General features: G+C 42.0%; 3 protein-coding genes across 3 annotated transcripts in view; all 3 read right to left on the bottom strand.

The window, feature by feature from the left end:
• Window positions 1-675: 675 nt before the first annotated feature.
• LOC115823433 (serine/arginine repetitive matrix protein 2) lies at window positions 676-5166 on the bottom strand (the record flags this gene model as incomplete). The annotated part of the gene is made up of 8 exons (XM_030787483.1): window positions 4903-5166; window positions 4108-4241; window positions 3197-3785; window positions 2338-2887; window positions 1953-2044; window positions 1615-1711; window positions 1326-1447; window positions 676-1002 (listed from the first exon to the last, which is right to left on the bottom strand). Coding segments are annotated over exons 1-8 (2175 nt in total), but the record flags the coding sequence as incomplete, so codon positions are not given.
• A 361-nt stretch (window positions 5167-5527) lies between these two features.
• On the bottom strand, window positions 5528-10964 carry fam98a (family with sequence similarity 98 member A). The gene is made up of 8 exons (XM_030786297.1): window positions 10859-10964; window positions 9695-9843; window positions 8828-8962; window positions 8312-8496; window positions 7958-8038; window positions 7632-7748; window positions 7225-7392; window positions 5528-7066 (listed from the first exon to the last, which is right to left on the bottom strand). Exons 1-8 carry the CDS (start codon window positions 10894-10896, stop codon window positions 6362-6364), a joined length of 1578 nt encoding a protein of 525 aa, XP_030642157.1. The 5' UTR covers window positions 10897-10964; the 3' UTR covers window positions 5528-6361.
• A 2853-nt stretch (window positions 10965-13817) lies between these two features.
• The window catches only part of rasgrp3 (RAS guanyl releasing protein 3 (calcium and DAG-regulated)), a 32646-nt gene continuing 28154 nt past the window's right edge, over window positions 13818-18309 (bottom strand). The window contains exons 14-17 of the mRNA XM_030786911.1: window positions 17651-17687; window positions 17139-17288; window positions 16379-16818; window positions 13818-15401 (exon numbers count right to left, since the gene is read on the bottom strand). Coding sequence (XP_030642771.1) covers window positions 15393-15401; window positions 16379-16818; window positions 17139-17288; window positions 17651-17687 — 636 coding nt within the window. The 3' untranslated portion in view covers window positions 13818-15392. The remainder of the gene's footprint in view (window positions 15402-16378; window positions 16819-17138; window positions 17289-17650; window positions 17688-18309) is intronic.

Below are 18309 nucleotides of genomic sequence, written 5' to 3'. Positions count from 1 at the left end.
CAATGACCGTAGACAATAACACTCAGCATCAGGATTGTGCAGGGAAAGTTTGGATTTTACCTGGAGACACAGTCTGGCTAAAGCAGCTCTCCAGCCACAAAAGAGGCCGTTGATCAAACTCACCCACATCATCATGTTTAACTCTCCGCTGTCGTACACTTTCTTCTTTGTACTCTATTTTACACATATGAAGAGAAATCTGTTGATAGTATGTGGACAGTCAGAGGAGAACCTTTGTGTCTCGTTTAGGGGGTGGGGGCATATACTGAATGTGGTGAATATGTTTGGTGAGTTTTATGAATTTGTGAAACCGGTTGAATAATGTTTTGTTAAAACGTCCTTATATCAGCTCAAGGCTTATAATACCAATCTTCAGGAACACATCTGGGGGGGGGGGGGGGGGGGCGGTGTTCCAGAAAATGGGTTTAGTGAAAACTCAGAACAAGTTGTAAACCTCCTAATAGAAGGGCCCCATGGCTTTGTTTTTGCTAGGAGAATGAAGCCATAGTGCTCTCTTACTAGGAGGTTTACTACTTGCTCTGAGTTCACTAACTGAGTTTTCACTAAACCTGCTTTCTGGAATACCCCCCTGAACCGTAACTAGGAAGAAGAAAAAAAAAATTTTCACAGCTAGGAGGCACTCTTTTCAGCTTTCTCTTTTTTCTTCTCCTTCTTTGCTTTCTTCTTCTCTTTCTTCTTCTCTTTTTTCTTTTTCTTTTTGTGGCTTTTGGTGGATTCTTTCCCACATTCAGAATTGTCCTTACTCTTCTCTTTGGAACTTCTCTTCAGCTCAGCTGTTCCCTTGTTTTCAGCCCTGTGTGATGGAGAAGAGAGTGATCTCTTCTTGTCCTCCATCTCCTCACATCTTCTCTTCCTCTCTGGGCTTGGCTTGGGAAAGTCTTTATGGGTCCGTGAGCTCCCAGGTCTCTCGTCCTTCACTAGGGCTCTGGAAGTGTTGTCTATGTGTCTCCTCACATCAACATTATGTTCCTTCTCCACTTTCTGTGCACAGTGAAATATATTTGAATCAGAGGTATCTTTGCATGGAATGAAACAAGTTTAATACTTAGCTGACAGTTTGTGGAGGTCGTCATTGACAGAATGCAGTTTTACAACAGAAGGACTTTAAAGTCCATTATTCAACCAATTCATAACTGATTCTTTACTAAAAATTTTCTAAAAAATTCAACAGGTTTCATTAATATGGCCATAACTCCACATTGTCTCCCAGTTGGATGTAGGTTGAATGTGGTGAGTCTTAATGAAAAGTCAGTTGAATGGACAGTTGTTGAAACCGAACGACCGAACGAGTGACCTGCTGTTACCTTGTGCGTGTCGTTGCGTCGTTTGCAGTCTTTTTTGTGTCCCTCAGCACTGCTCAGGTCACCAAAAAACTCTTCACAGCACTGACAGAAAAACCCAATCACTGGAATCAGGGAACCAGAACCTGCCAGACCAACAAAGTCATACACATATAGTAACCAGACCAGACACCAAAATGACCTAAATACACAAACATTCCACCAGTAACCCCATTAACAAAACAAACACATCTTCATCTAAACCAGTACCATTCAACCTAATACTTAGCAACCATCATAAACCATACTGTACCTCCTTGCTTAAGGAGGCCCTCTAACTCTTTTACCAGATACTCTTTCCTCTTCATCTGGATCTGTTGATCTATCCTTTCTTTCTCTCTCTCCATTGTCTGAAAGTTAACGAGATGCAGTTAATGCAGCTATACAGGGATGTATTCAAATTTAACACTGGAGTTTCTCCATATTTCCATTTTCTGTTTATAGTCAAAAAATAACCAAAAAGGTGAATGAATGTAATTAGATACATTACAACACTCTCAAAACTGTGATTATTAGCAGGCTGAAAGGGTTATCATAGACAAAAAAAAAACTGGACTGAAATGGGACACAGTAGAGTAGCGTGAGTCCTACCGAATCTTTATGACGGTGGTCTCTGGGAGAACAGCTTCTGCGAAGTGGTGTGTGATGATTACTATGAGTCTGCTGGCCTTCTGTCTTAGAGGCTGTAATCAGACCATTTTACAACGCCACAAACACACTGTAATAACAACAACTGTGATGATAACATACAACAAATTTAAACACTTTAAACAGATACTTATGGGGGTTCATTTAACACCTGTGCTCCAGTTGGGTTGTTTCATTTCAATGTATTGAGAGCTGTAATATTAGCAAAATTCACACTGTCAGTTAGAGGAGATTATCACAGTTCTCAGTGCTTTAGTGCAGGCAGGTATGTGACTCTCCAGAATGCCTGGAGGGAGCATAGCTTTGGAGGACATCACTCTCTGCTCACCCTGTAGATCTGGCTTTCTCTCATTCAGCTCCTTCAGTCTGGTAGCCATCTTATTGATATCTGCTGTTCCCAGGTTTAGTCCAATGGTCTTCAGGAGATTTCTAACCTTCTCACACTCCTCTATGCTCACCCGTTCTCTAACCTCTGGCCTTGAGAGGGGTTTGGTTGCTATGGCTTGGTGTTTTGAGTCAAACTGGCCTATGCTGCTGGAAAATAAAGTTCTGTTGAGCTGATGGGGTGAATTTGAGGCAGATGATTGGCTGCCACCGGACTGAGCCAGTGGGACAGTGACAGCCTGTGGTTTGCTTTTCTCTTCTTCCTCTCCGTAAAGAAATTTCTCCTCGTCTTCTATGTTGGTAAAGATGGGCTTGCTTGCATCCAGGCCACCCAAGCCTTGGTCCCAGCCAAGGATTCGGGAGAAACCAATCCCATCTGACCGTACACGTTCATGGGGGAGGAGAGAGGTGTCACTAGGGTCGTTGGATGTTTCCGTCTCAGTTTTAATGGCTGTGTTCTGGAAAGGTGCAGAAGTGATGCTAGTACCCATGCTCTGGTAAAAGAATGCAAAAATAGAGTTCGTGTCCTATTTTTTTTTCATTACACTTGTTTTTAATAAAAGGGACTGTGTTTATCCAGATGAATCATATGCAATTTCAGCATGTGGCAAAACAACTTTGTGAGCAGACTGTCTAGTTGAAATGGTGATACAGGAATAAAACTTAACTTGAATTAAGATGCATTTGGTAAATATAAAAAAAAGAATGAAGCAAAACAGCAAAATATAGCATTGAGATGATATAATCTCACATTTATTCAGCTTAAAAGGGTTTGTGAATCATCATGCAAAGCAGATCAATACCTGATTCCATAAGAAAGCATTCTTCACCACAGACAGGTGTTTCTCAAGATCTTTACTCTGTAGAACCTGTTTAAGGCCCAGGAGCAGATCTGCGCTGGTTCTGGTGGACGTGCTGGAGGTATTGCTGCCGCTACTGCCACTACAACAGCGACTGGGCTCTCTCATACAGCCGTGAGCCAAGTCCATCCCGAGACCCAAACCTCCAAGACTAGGTTGACTCTTACTCCGCGGCAAACTCTTCCCTCGGCTTCTGCTTCGACTCCTATTCCTAGGACGACTTTTGGCCCTGCCGTGACTTTTAGCGCGGCTGCGGCTTCGGCTACGGCTCCGGCTCCGCGCCCTGCTCTTGCTCCTCGTTCTGCTTTTACTCCTTGCTCTGCCCCTCCTCCTACTCCTACTTCGACTCCTGCTCCTGCTGACGCTCTTCCCACGGCTCCTGCTCCGACCTCTGGCATGGCGGGAGGGGCTTTGGATCCTGTGAGGATCCAGGCCTTGTCTCCAGTATCCCCGCTCGCTCGCCTCCCTCTCTGCCTGCTGGTGGAGTCTCTCCTTTGCAGCGAGAGACTTGAGGAATTCCTCCGCTTTCTCACTATGAAAAAATCAGGTTCATGAAACCATTCAGTTCATGACTTGGTAACTGCTGCTTTTAATATTTGAATAGTCATACTCATATGTAATGAAAACGTGAGCCATAAATTTAATCAAATCTTGGAAACTGTTATTACATTGGCTTCATTTATGTCCAAACATCAATATCTATTAAATTATTCCGCATAGGAATGTTCAGCGAGGAACTTCTTTGTATGTAGATATTTTTGTCTAAATATCCACATTTGATTTTCATTTCACATTTACACTCATTCATTTGTTCTGTTTATGAAATCACCCTGCTAAGTTCTTTCTCCCCTCACATTTCGTCTCGGCTGTGGGAATCCTGTGGCTGAACTGCCCATCCCTGAGGTGCTGGTTGGTTTGAAGGATGAACCTGTTGATTCATAGTTACAGCCATTCCATGGTCTGCAGGTAAGTTGGTGAATGGTTGCGTCTGTTTCAAAGAAAGCAATGAGAGGAACTTTGCGGTAACACTGTAAACCATTCCTCTGACCACAGTCCAAAAAAGATAAATGTGTGACAACACCTTGAGGGCACATCCTTAAAACAGAAAAACATTGGAACATTTTTATCCCTTGGATTTTTCTCACCTTGGAACAGCATCATATGATATGAACAGCATATTACTTTCAGAAATTTTTTGTCGCAGTATTATGTTGTGACAATCTTTAACAACTTTTTAACCTGTCTGGAGACAAAAAGCCCACCATCCTCTCTAAGAATAAGTCAGAGAAAAGCAATGCTTGAAGCTGCAGTTTCACAGGGTTTGGTCATCAGGAATTACTGATGTTGCACATTACACACGACGGAAGGCTGGAAGCCTGACTTGGGAATGCCATGAGTGGAGTGTGACTATTTATGGATTCTCCTTTCCCTATTCATCATCTCTGAAGTGTTTTGGACAAATCGGATTCTTATGTTAAAAAAGTACAATGTCTGGGCAGCAATCAAAACATACTTTACAAAGTAACGTTATAGGAAAGCACGTCTTATTTATCTGAAGCTACACAAATCATTTGAGAATAGTGTGATGTTTGGGGCTCATGTTGTGGGATCTGAGATGGAATGACGCTTATTGGCTCGAGATAACTTACATCGTACAGTGGGTCTCTGCCAAGCCCACCTAAGCGTAACTGACTGTCAGGTGCTGGAGTCATAGACTGATACGGTCCTGGCGGATGGCCCATTGGTTGACCCATGTACGGTGGTACACCATATGGGGAGTGAAAAGACGGCCTCAGCGTATTCCGAAAATGGGGAGAACTCGGCGTACCTCCCGGTCCAGGTCCCGGTCCGGGTCGGTGGCAATGGGGGCCTGGGCCTCGTTGATAATCAGAGTTTAATGGCCCTCGATACATTTTCAACTTCTAACTTAATGCATTATTTCATTCGAACTAAGGGAGATTCGTGCGTCAAAGCTAAGCATGTCGCCTAAACAAGACAAAAAAAATACAAAGATGGTATTCTCCGGACTGCAACAAGCTGCTTGTTTCTAATTTTCTTACTCGGATGTCGTGGTAGCAGGATCTAGGCAGTAATTGCATTATACTGCCACCTACTGTATAGGAACTAGAAGTTTTACGTTCTTCTACGGTGCATCGTGAAATGCTGTTGGAGCTGTATGAAGGTTTGAGAAGCTCTGAATGCAGACCATTTATGCAGAACAAAAGACTAAGAAAAAGTGTATTATGTTCAACCGTTTTTTATTGGTCACGCCACTTTCATTCACTCTTTAAATCAGTCTTTTCTACATTGCGTGCACTTATTTTCCCATGAAGCAGCATCTGGTTCACTCTTTCAACATCAAAGTCCAGAAACAAAAGCTTTCCACACAAAAAGTAAAGTAACAATCATACATCTGATTATTAGGATTCTCAATCCCCATATTCTAAAAGTCCTCTTTTCTTCTGATGTAAACCAACATTTAAAGCAACACATTCCTGGGAGGGGGACTAACCTCATTTCAAGTACTATTTGGTTTCAAAGAAACAACAGATGAGGAACTTAACATGGTAACAAGTCTTCAAAACTGGATGCATAGTGGGTTAACACTGTTATGAACAGAACTGACGGGTGGCAACTATGAACCGCCTGATTCCGTCTCTCCTTTGAATTGATTTAAGGCTTAGTGAGATTTGAGATTATGACACACCACAACGCAGGCAAAAGATGGAGCAAGACCAGTTGTCATGTTATAATGCAGAATAGACTTCTGCACAGACACAGAAATTCACATCGGGGGAGGAGGAGGAGAAGGTGGGGTTAATGGCATCTTGACAATACTTCAGAAATGAGCTATTGCTAAGAGGACGTCTTTCAGAAGAACACAATTTTCTTCATTGGCAACTCAAACCATGCAAAGGAATGTGTCCTACATTTGCTTCAAAAGTTTCCCCAACAGCATTGCTCCTGTTTAAAGGACTAATAATGTGAACGACGGCAATTCGATCTTTTACCTTCACACTGTGAAAATTTAAGACATTAGTCTTTCTCCCTCCACACCCCTCAAGATCTTGCCAGAAGCCTCCAGCCATGGTTAAGATAGTCAGCCTTTCAGCTAGTGTAGTGTCTGCCTTGGCCAAACCCTGCTTGACTATACTGGTGTCCTCCTTGCTGGAAGAACTGTTCAAACTGCCCACCCTGGTTAAAATTCTGTCCCCCTCTCCCACCCCAGCCTCCACCTTGACCTCCAGGACCTCCTCTCCCTCCTCTACCTCTCCCTCCACGGCCTCCACGACCCCCCCTACCCCCTCTTTCCTGATGATGGCCTCCATCTTGGTAGTGACCGCCATCATGTTGGTAACTGCCTCCTCCTTGGTATCCTCCCCCAGACTGGTAGCCTCCTCCTGGGTAGCCAGGACCCTGTGGTACTCCCTGGTAACCTCCTCCTCCATAACCTCCCCTACCCCCACCACCCTGATGTCCAGCTCCATCCTGGTAATATCCTTGGTACCCACCCCCACCGCCTGTGCCGTCTGACCAACCGCCCTGGACCTTACCACCACGTCCACCTCCTCCACCTCTACCTCCTCTATCATAAGATCCGCCCCCTCTGTCGTAACCTCCCCTGCCCCCCTGTGAGCGTTGGTCGTAGCCTCCCTGACCGCCTCCTCTGCCGCCGCCACCACCGCCTCCGTACTGTTGGCCGCCACCACCTTGTGGGCCATCCTGTCGTTTTTGCCAGGTCGGCATCTCTGGGGGCGGGGGCTCGATCTCGTTGGGTCGACCCCCTCTGTCTGGGACCCGGCCCATCAGAACCTGATGAAGGAGAGACAATTAAAAAAAAAAAAAATCTTTAGTTTACTTAATATAAAGACCATTACTAATTACAGAGCATCCCCAAAGGAATCTGACCAGTGTAAACACAGTGACAAAAGCAGTAAACCACTATTATCTTTATAGGCATGAGGGATTACTTTGTTGATAGCACAGGCGCTCTTTTCACGAATGCGGCCGCTGCTGGTACGCAGGATCTTGGATAGGTCTTCTCGGGCAGCAAACAGATGAGCTACTGACACCGCTGTCTTCCCAGCTAATGCTGACCGCAAGGGCTGGTAAACTTTAGCCAGCTTCTCAGCATTACTCTATAAAACAGGAAGAGAAAAAAGGAAAGGAGAAAGAGAAACAGTAGAGAACATGGTTTGATGAATAAATGCAGCAGAATGATATTTGCTGATAGACTGTGACAGACTCACAGCCAGACTTCTGCTATTCAAATCTATCAAACTGTTCAACTACTAACAGATTTTTTTTTTTACAGTACAGAATTTTTCATGTTATTAAATAAACTATAAAATAATCAACGAAAGGAAACATTCTCAACCTTGGCTCTGTCTGACCAACCAAAGGATTGCACAGTGACATCCAGACGTTTCAATAACATCTTCCTCCTGACCTCATACTCATTCACAAGTGTTTGGTTGATCGCTTCGATTTTCTCCTGAAAAACAAAGAATACAAGAGTTTAAAAGACCGACACGACCCTTAGCTCACACAAAAAAGATCATCCAGAACTGATAGAAAGCTTTATGCAAATAAAAAAAGCCTTTTACACAATCTCTCTGTAAAATGAGTACAATGCTTGAAGATACTAATGAAATGGTTTTCTGCTTCTGAAAACTCCGTCAAACAATTCACTGGCAAACTTACCCAATGAACCGGACCAAGAGGCTTCTTCAGAATAGGTTCTCCGACATGAGACGGTGGCACTTTAGATAAAGCTTCCTTTAGCTAGGGAAAAGAGCAAACGTGAAGATGTTTTTTCTGTAAAATGTTATACGTGAGAGAGAGGGAAGATGAGGTTACTTTGACAAAGAGAAAAGAGTAAGCCCTTAGGGGAAACAGCTCACAGAGAGTTTCATTACACAGTTTCAAGACATTTCTGGCTGCCAACCATCTGCCTTCCAAAGCAAGTTCTACTAAGTTTAAATATGGAATTACTCAACAAAGCAGGAGCAAGTCACCAAAACATAATCCCTTCTTTAAAAAAAAACAACGACATACCTTCTTCTCGATTCCACTGAAGAACTGGAACATGGTGATGTTGGCAGGGGGTTTAGACATGCCAAGAGCTACACAGATCCCCTTTAGCTCCATAAACACTTCACTACCTCCACTCTCCTGAGTCTTCTTCTGGGGCCGGTTCACCTGCAACATCCTGGATGCCTCCAACTCGGAGATAAGGAAAGCTGAAATAGGATGGAAATGAATAAAGAGAAGGAAAAAAAAAAAACAGCTTCATGCATTGAAAATCAGCATCTAACAGAAGAGTGGGCTGAACAATGTTAGAGAATGTCTTTGGTGTAGAGATTTTAAGCTCAAACAGCCCTGATTTACCAAAATCATCGGTATATATAAATACTGATGTCTTTGCAGTGGTGGGTGGGCGGGGAGTTGGTACTCTGAGCTTGTGATTCGTCAGTGCACCTAAGTTTTCATGCTCTGAGGTTTCAGACAGAGACTACATACTTCAGCAAATCTGTGTGAAAGAATGCTCAGGAAAGTCTGATTTCCACGTACTTAGCAGAAGCATGCAGTCATTGGCGTTAAGGAGGCGTTTTGTGATGTCTCCTGTGGTGAGAGCTGGATAAGGGCAGGACAACTCTGCTAACAGACCACTCATCTCCAGCTGAAAACTCTCTGCCTCACTGGGACCTACAAGGGTAAGGAAAAGGTTCACAAGACACTGTATCAACAGAACATAAAGTTTTCATGAAAATACCAAAGGGTTACAATTGATTTGTTCAAAATGAGTGACTACAAGCAGCCTAAGAACATGTCTTGTGCAAACTTAAAAGAAAATGGTTTTTTTTGACCATCATATTCTTAAAGAACACTATAGGTGGGGGTTTTGAAGCACTCCATTGGAGTTTAAATATGCTAACATTAGTGTCCTTATACTCAGAAACTACGGGATTAATGAGGCCAAGAGTTTAACTCACGAAACCGGGGCACCATATGCTCCCAGTGTTTCCAGCTATAAGGATGCTTTCTGTTAGAAACTCAGCTATCAAAGCCAGCAGAATATACCAAATCAAAGTGAAAAGAGTTAATATAAAGTAATAACACCATGGTAAAAAAAAGTGAAAAATAACCATCTTTTTTCACTTAAGTCATTTTGATCTTTAAAGATTTCATGAATATGATGAAATGTAATAACATTTATTGATGGTGTCATCATGTTTTCAGCAATTAGAAACTTGCAGGAGAATTCCTCATCACAGCTCTTTTGGCTCTATCCACTGTACTTATCCACCATGCCAGTCTGTATTTGTTCTGAATATCTGCCCTGCATTTGTACGAAATGGAGGAGGCAAGCAAACAGCAGACAGAGTTTGCATTACGTGAACAGAAGGGTTTTGCCTTGTGTAAGCAGATCACGCTTACTGTTTGTGGCATGGACATTCTCCTCTAGTTTGCAGTAGAGTTTCAGTTCAGAGACAAGCCAGGCACACAGTTTGGTAAATTCAGGTGAAGATGCACCACCACTGACGGCTAACTCCAGAGCTCCATCCTCCAACAACGGACCTTGGTACCTATGGCACACACAAAGTCACGCAGGCAAACATACACATGAATCTCACCACACAAAGCTTACTAAGAACTCTCCTACGTCCATTCGAGGTCAATCTGTTTCATTTCAGAACTACAGTACTGTAGCAGTCACTGCACATTTACATTCAACACGACCATGTCTTTTTACAACTGCATTGCACTGATAGTTGTTGTAGTCTAAACTTATCACCTGTCTTGATAGCTGGAGCTGTGGAAACATCTTTTACCTGATAAAAAAAAGTGTCGAAATGAGGTAATAAAAGGGAAAGCGTCGCTACAAGTGAATGATGCAAAGTAATTTGAGAGAGACTGGACTGAGAAACTCTGTTTTAAGCCTAGCAGCAGGCTAAGTGTCACTCTCAACATTCTGAACACCCGGTCTCACATATGCCATCACTTTGAATACCATAACAGAAAACTCACTGAAATGGTAAGTGAAGCCAAATGTTCATCATATTTGTTGTAGCACCATCCCAGGTTAAATAAATGTGAAATAAGAATTAGATAAACCTAGATTTTACTTCCCAGCCCCCCCCCAACCCAATCCAGCACGTTCGAAACCCCACCTTGCGTCCTGTGCCAACATTACACTCACAGGATGGAAGCTTCACTGACTGATTAAACACTAATAAAGCAATCCAGTTGGCTAATACATCATATCTGATTAATAGTACGATATGGTACAGGCTCCTAAACTAGATGAAGTGAAAATCATAAAGTTTCTGATTTGAAGTGGCCTTTAAAACCGTCAATCTGGGGCAATCTATACTCAAAGGCTGCCAGTTAAAACTGTGCCACAAATGAATCAAATGTTTTTTGTTTGTTTAAATTATGTCTAAAACCAGCTAGAAACCCTGCAATTTGTTTTTACAGGCTTAATTAAACGCATGTGTCCACAATGACAGACGCTGACAGCAATGCGAGTCTAGCCGGCAACTTATACGTGCAAAGAAGCAGCGCTAACATGCATTCAAAGAAGGTTATACCTTCACCTACCCCAAATCTTCCAGAGAATCAAGAATATCGGTCTCCATTTTGCTACGTAAAATTAAATTACTGTTAAATAGCACGAATTATCAGTAGATACGATGGTCGTGCTCGGTTGGCATTCTGGGGTCCTGACGACCAAAATGCAGTAGACCAGCAATATGCCGACCTTCAACACGACTGTTGTTGTACAAGTTTCTTGTTTTTTTTGTTTTCTGAGATAAAAATACATAAATGAGGAAGTGTTTACCAGTTATTTTTATTTTATTAGTAGCTCTGAGTGTATATCAAACATTTTGGCAACCAGTTACTAAATGTCAAAGAAATGTGTCTGCCCAACTCAGGCACATTTATGTACAGCCTGCCTTCTTGAATTCCACTGTAAGAAGTCAACGATACATCATCTTCCAAAATTTGTTTATCCAATCAGAAAATACAGATTTAATTACATCTACTAAGCAAATAATATACCACTGACTTTCTCTCATGTGTTTACTTGTTATCTTATTATTCAGACTGATCCTTTTCAAGAACTAAACAGGCAATTTCAGAATCTGTGATGAATATGTCCACAAGATGGCGACGTAAGACAACAAATAGGATTTTCTATTTCAACCAGGTGAACTAGATTTCCCAAAGATTGGAGTCAACTTGGAACTCGGCGGAGATGTGATGTTTGAGCTCTGCATGATGCAGTTATGACCAGTTTAGAAGCGACGAAACAAAAGTTAGGCTGCATCTTAACTTATTATACGATAAAATCAAATGATCATTGCTAATCATGAAGAATCTGAAATTTATAGTTTGTAGTAATACATTTTGTTTGAAGTGGGACGGCGTTATGACTGTCTCAAGCACTAGGACATTTAGACAACTTGGTTAAGGGACAGAAAGTTCCTGAAGCACATTATGAGGATATGCAGAAACGTATTTATTTAATTTGACATTTTACAGTGAATAGGTGAGAGCAGTCACATGTTGAAGACATTGTGTCGTGTGTGGGTGTTTAGAAAACTTAGAGACGTCTAGTGAAGGCCACCGTGGGAGGCCACAGACAGTAGGCGAAGAGGACAAAGCAGAGTCGAATAGTTAACTCAACGGCAGCAGCAGCTAAGCCCCTCAGAAAAAAAATAATTTACGTAGTGAGATACCTCTAAAAACAGAAAAAATAACGTTTTTTTCCTCTATAAAAATACAAGTATACCTTTAAATACCATAACCTTTGACAATAATACATCTCCAATTACTGTCAAAAGCAATAACAAAGAGTGCGGTTTCTTGATGATACATTAACCTCTTTTTTTATTATTAAAAATACTACATTGCCAGCAGAAATATATCCCTTGTTGTCACAGTTTCAATATATTATATCTAAAGCTAATCTACTGTAGGGAACCCTGAGGCTTTAAATCATAGAACTGTGATTTTTTTTCTTTTCTAAGCAATACTAACACAAATTTGACACATAATCATGAGTTAAAAACAGTTTTCAGCACAACGATTACATGCTACAGAAGGCCATAAATATGGATTTCAAAACAAACAATCAATTTCAAAATACAAATTAAAAACAAAAAATATAAATCTTGACCTGTATCATTTTCAGATGAAACTAAAAAGATCACGAGACATACATTTTACTCAAGTAGATCAACTAGTGGTATTAGCTATGGTGATTATGAAGACTCTAATGCTGTTAACAGTAGTCAGTATAATCTATATACTTTAAAGACAACAACAAAGGAATGCGTCCTGGGTACATAAAATGTTACAGAGGAATTTGTGTTTGAAAAATCCCCTCTTTACACAATAACTCACACATAGTTTATTCTACACACCCAGTATAGGACTTTCGACCCCCACAGTGTCTTTATGGCTGGGACAATGAGCCTTTGGCACTCTGTCAAAGGCTTAATCACCCAGTTTCTTTTTTTCTTCAATTAGTCACTTCACTGAAATTAAAAAGAAATTTCCAGTTCACTGAATGAAAAATAGTTGATGATTGACCAAATACTTTAGGAATCTTCATTCTGTCAAATGACAAAATTGCATCTGACTTAAGCCCAAAGCCTGCTGATTGAAGCGCCGAGGTTCAAAAGAGCAGACATCACACCCATCTCATTGTCTTGTAAAAGGATACACACAGTTTTCACCTATCTGATTAGCTCAAAGTGTCTGAGCCGTGGGATAAGTAGAGATCAGGAAACTGGCCCCTAAGCAGATCAACTGAATGTGTTTCAGTGTCACTGCGAAAAGAATGAGGTTAAATAATAATAATAATAATAATAATAATAATAATAATAATAATAATGATAAAATACAGGAAAATCTGTGTATGTCACATGGCACAATAATTTAACTTTATTACACCCAATTTGAGGACACACTTAAAATTAAACTCATAACAGTTTAAAGTTGAGTCTAAAATCTACATTCCTCATCACACCAACTGCTGCCTTGCTAAACCACACATAACCGTATAATTGAAAAAGCACTCAACACTTCAATCAATCCATTCTATTTCTCTGCATTTGAAACCACAAATAAATTGTTTTACCCTGGACAGACTGTGACACTTACACTTCTACCATTAAAAAAATTGTGATATCAGGTACTTAAAATAAGGACCCTTCTAAGCCTGTCTTTACAGAACTCTCCATTATCATTGCTAAACATGGGACAAACCAACAAGCAAACAATTCACTACTTTACATTCTACTTTACATTCATCTGCACATCCATTTTTTAAAATTCCTTTCTTTATTGCACACCCTCTATTTACTATGAGCAAAGTCTCTAATTTGCTGTAGTCTCTATAGTTTTCTGTATCCCCTCTTGCCTCTATCCAACCTACATTAAAGCCCACAGTCCTACTCAGAATCCCTGATCACATTCTCTACTCTGCCTGTGTGTGTGTGTGTGTGTGTGTGTGTGTGTTTCTGTGTTGGGGGATGGGGCGGGGGAGGGGGGTGTCAAAGGTGATCCCTGTACAGATGGAGCTCAACTACCCTTACATAACTCACGTTTCCTTGGCGATTGAGAAACTGCCCCTGGTCATTCTCTTGGTGCCTGGCAACAGTAACACTACTCCAACACCTGGTCAGCAGTGCACCTGTCCTCAAAGCACAGATGGGATGAGTGACAGACTCTCAGTCAGCCCTCAGGGCTGGGTGGGATGCTAAAAACAAATGGTAAATTCACTGACCCTGTCTCTGTTGCTAGGCTACAGTCCTGATTCCAAGGCTGATTCACTAGATTAGCACGGGGGTCAACCCCAGGTCCACTGATCAATATGGATGATAATGAGACAAATTCTGGCGTACATGGGAAGTGACAGGAATCAAAGTAAGCGGGAGACATGGATATGTTGATACCTTTAAATGGTCAAAAACAGAATGACAGCACGAGCTGTGAATCCCTTAACACTTTGAAGTACATAATCCAGAATTCTATTGATCACATTTGGCTTTAATAAAGGAAACTTGAGATTTCAACTTCGAATCCCTCTGTAACTTATGGTAAAAAAAAAGGTGTAATGAATTACAACCTTTCTGTTGTAAGTACCTGCCTCTGGGGTATATTGAAACAGGATTTGTAGGTAACTTAGTCAAACGTCAAAACTATCTGACAGGAAAGCAGCTAAAGAACATTCCTCTGTTCTTGCTTTTGACTCAGTCGATCTGGCTGAGTCCTGCTTCATGGAAAATCCACCTAAAATCTAGGGTGAGTCACTCAACTTGTGCGTTAGTGACTATTATTGATGTTAACTCAGGGACATTTAAAATCATTTCATCTCATCATGTGCTACAGACCCTATGCTGCTGCACTGTTACACTCCCCTCGTGGCTGTTTGATCCAAAGTCCAGTGATGTTTTACACTGAAAAAAGTCACTCTTATCAACACACATCCAGTGCTTACACATTCACAATGTCCCTCTAAAATTCAGCCCATTCCCCATCCAATCAACTTCACACAGGGATATATTTACGTATTATCCCACTGTCACATATACAAAAGAAAAACCCCAGAAGAGTTGAATGTTTACCCACTGACACTTGTGTTCAGGAATTTACAATAATACAATAACTCAGTTTCATAGAAATCCTCTCTCTCTCTATCTCTCTCTCTCTTTCTCTTTCTCTCTCTCACACACACACACACACAAAAGTAGCATTCAGAACCCTAAATACCAATGTGCATTGTAGTCAGTACACCATAGTCCAGTTGCTCCTCCAACATGTCCTACAGCAACAGTCCTTTGCCAAAAAATTGGAGTTCTTCAGAGGTAACATGCTACTCTCTCTCTCTCTCTCTCTCTCTCTCTCTCTCTCTCTCTCTCTCTCTCTCTCTCTCTCTCTCTTCCTCTCTTTAGGTCCAGTTGTGATGTCTCCATCTGGCTGAAGGCCTCGCTGAGAGGCCCTAATCCTCTGTATCAAACAGGGGCCAGAGACAGCCAAACACATCCCCCAGAGAGGAGAGCTTCCTGTGGCGTGGACCTGAAGGCCGCGGTGAGGTCCTACCCAGGACCTCGCTGGTGTCAAGTCAGCTGATCTATAGACACAGACAAGAGAAAAGGACAAGACAACATCAGTCAGACTCATACAGAAAGATGATCTTCTGCTGTTTTCAAGTCATGAGGGTTACCCTTACAGACATAAATGCAGATCTTTGTGGTGTAAATAAATTCACATGAAAATCCCAAACTGTGTGATCCCTACCCCTGAGCTTCAGAAATGCTCGTGTCTGTAGTGATGTCTGTGGTAGTGTCTGTAGTGATGTCTGTGGTAATGTCTTGAGTCTGTGACTGCAGATACTAAACTGACAGCAGAAATGTGTTGAGCTTGTTAATGTGGTATAAAAGTACACTACCTATTTACCTATTGGCACAAGTGACTGTTGAAGAGTAGTATTACAAAGATTGATTTAAAAAATTGTGGAGTAATCTGTCAACAGTCCATGCAGGCAGCAACCAGAACACCAGTCTGAGAGCACCCGTGTGGCATCCTGTATCTGGAATCTGAACCCATAACCTCCTGGTTAGTAGTTCAAATGTATGTGTTACTGCTGTTCATGCCTTTAATCTGGGTAAGTAGGCTGAGAGTATGTGGCAGTTTGAGTTATTTTAGGGTATACTGTTGCATGATTACACCGTGTGGCCTCAAAATAGACTTGAAAGCTGATTAAGCGACCAAAATGAAAGCTAGAGTGCATTAAGTATCATCAGTGTGAGTGCTGCAGTCACAGCATGGATAAAAGTCAGTCTTTCAGTCAATGAGACAGAATAATGACCCACGCCAGCGCCCCCCCCCCCCCCCCCCCCCTCCACTATCAAGGCATGAGTGTTATTGGTGAGAGACCAACATCAGTGGAATAAATAATGACCAGGCAAAAAGAAAAAGGTGGAGAGAGGGTGAAGGAGAAAAAGAGAGGCCTTAAAGCATGAGGTTTGATGTGTATGTAGTCATGCTTTTCATCCTGGATTAAAAGTATCAGTCACACACACACACACACACACACACAAAGTGTACCTCTGCAGGCTCTATCTTCTCTTGGTGTATTGTAACCCCATTTTGATATGACTCCTCTGTCTGTTCCTGCGAGTCTCTGTGGTTCTCTGCTGCTCCTCCCTTTGGTGACTCAGCCCTTCCCTCTGGCGACAGCACCGCTCCCGTCCCCGCTCCTGTCCCTGCTCTCTGTGTCTCATTTTCCCAGCGAGCAAAGCCCTTGTTCTTGGAGAACTTGCGCTGTGGCCGGTAACGCATCTTTGGGAAGGTGTGGGATCCGCTCTCTGTTGCTGGCCAGCCGTGTTCCGGCCAGGGCAGCTCAGTCTGGGTGGCCTGGCTTGTGGTGGCCCTCTGGAGCCGTACTGAGATCCGCTGGGCTGAACCTGTCATCAGAGTGATGGATTTACCCTCCAGATCAGAACCACCACTCACTGGTGACACACTAGGGAACTCGAATACCTCGTCTTCATCTGGTAGAAAGAGAGAGAGAGAGAGAGAGAGAGAGAGAGAGAAAGAGAGAAAGACATGGTAAAGGGAAAGAGAAACATATGGGGTAAATGTTAGGTTGAGAGGAAAAAAAGATGTTATTGATTGTATACTCGCGTGCACACAGACACAGACAAACACACAGACAAACATACAAACACAAATTCACACTCACACAATTTTTATTTCATAAAAATTCACACACAGCCCATGAGCACATACACACACACATAGACACACAATAAACAGCAAGACAGATGGACAAGTAGGAGATTTGGTGATTACTTGAAATCCGTACCTTTACAGGTGGGCAGTGAGGGGCTACTGGGTAAAGAGCTGTGTGTTGTTGCCCCAGGCGACACGCTGCCCAGAGAGGTGGAACGAGGAAGTCGTCGGCACGCCAAAACCAACAGTTCTCGGCACTGTTTATGGCAGTTCACTCCACAGTCTGCATTAGCATACAGTATATGAAAACTTAATACACAGACCAATACAAACAGTTCCAATGGCAGCTCACCATATAGTCCAACCATTAGAGCAAGTGCTCCAAAAATGGTGACTTATGACAAGAAACACATGCATCTCTGACAGTGAATAGTGTTTCAGAAATTAACCCCCCACTTGTATTCCTTAATTTAAAAACGCAGTTTTACAGTGCTTTCGTCGTTATTATTGTTTTAGATATGGTGCGTAGACATTCAGTGAGCAACAGATATACAACTGTATGCATGATGACATACAGATATACATACATATGAATGTTTCTTGATTATAGTAATAGTAACTATTGACCAAAGAAGGTGGACATACCTTTGCACTTAAAGCCCTGTTTGATAATCCCCCAGAGCTGCAGGAGAGAAGATGAGGAGAGGGGAGAGGGGAGAAGGAGAAAGAAAGGAGGGGGAGAGTGAGAAAAGAAAGAGTAAGAGACTGTGTGAGAGAATGTGTTTGGGAACAGAGGGAACACATCCAGGCAGTAAATGAGAACATTGTGTAATAAACAGGATACAACTACACACGTAACACCCTTCCTTCACAACAGTGGGAATGTTTGCGTGTGTGTGTGTGTGTGTGTGTCTGTGTATGTGTGCGTGCGTGCGTGTGTGTGTGTGAGAGAAAGAGAGAGAAACTGACACACTACAATATGAGTGTATGTTTGCTTAACAACTTTCCAGCCTTTTGAGGTTCAATTATCAAAAAGTTGTCCCAAGTCACAATTTGGATCGGACAACAGACAAGTGTTAATAAAATCTAAAAATAATAGGTCATGACTCTGAGGCATGTTTTATAAGACCTTATACAGTGTTTTATGTTGACTGAATTCCTGTCCACTGATAACCAATACAACCTTTATCTTAATCTGCATAGTTTAATAATGATAACCACTACAGTTAACAAAACCTTTATGGAGAGATTCACTATTGTGATAACAGCATTAACTCAACAGCATTTAACAAACGCTCTTCTAT

Source organism: Chanos chanos, chromosome 10 (assembly GCF_902362185.1).
Source record: "Chanos chanos chromosome 10, fChaCha1.1, whole genome shotgun sequence".
Taxonomy (NCBI): Eukaryota; Metazoa; Chordata; class Actinopteri; order Gonorynchiformes; family Chanidae; genus Chanos; species Chanos chanos.
The sequence above is the reverse complement of the archived record's forward strand: the minus strand, read 5'-3'. Positions and strand labels throughout refer to the sequence as shown.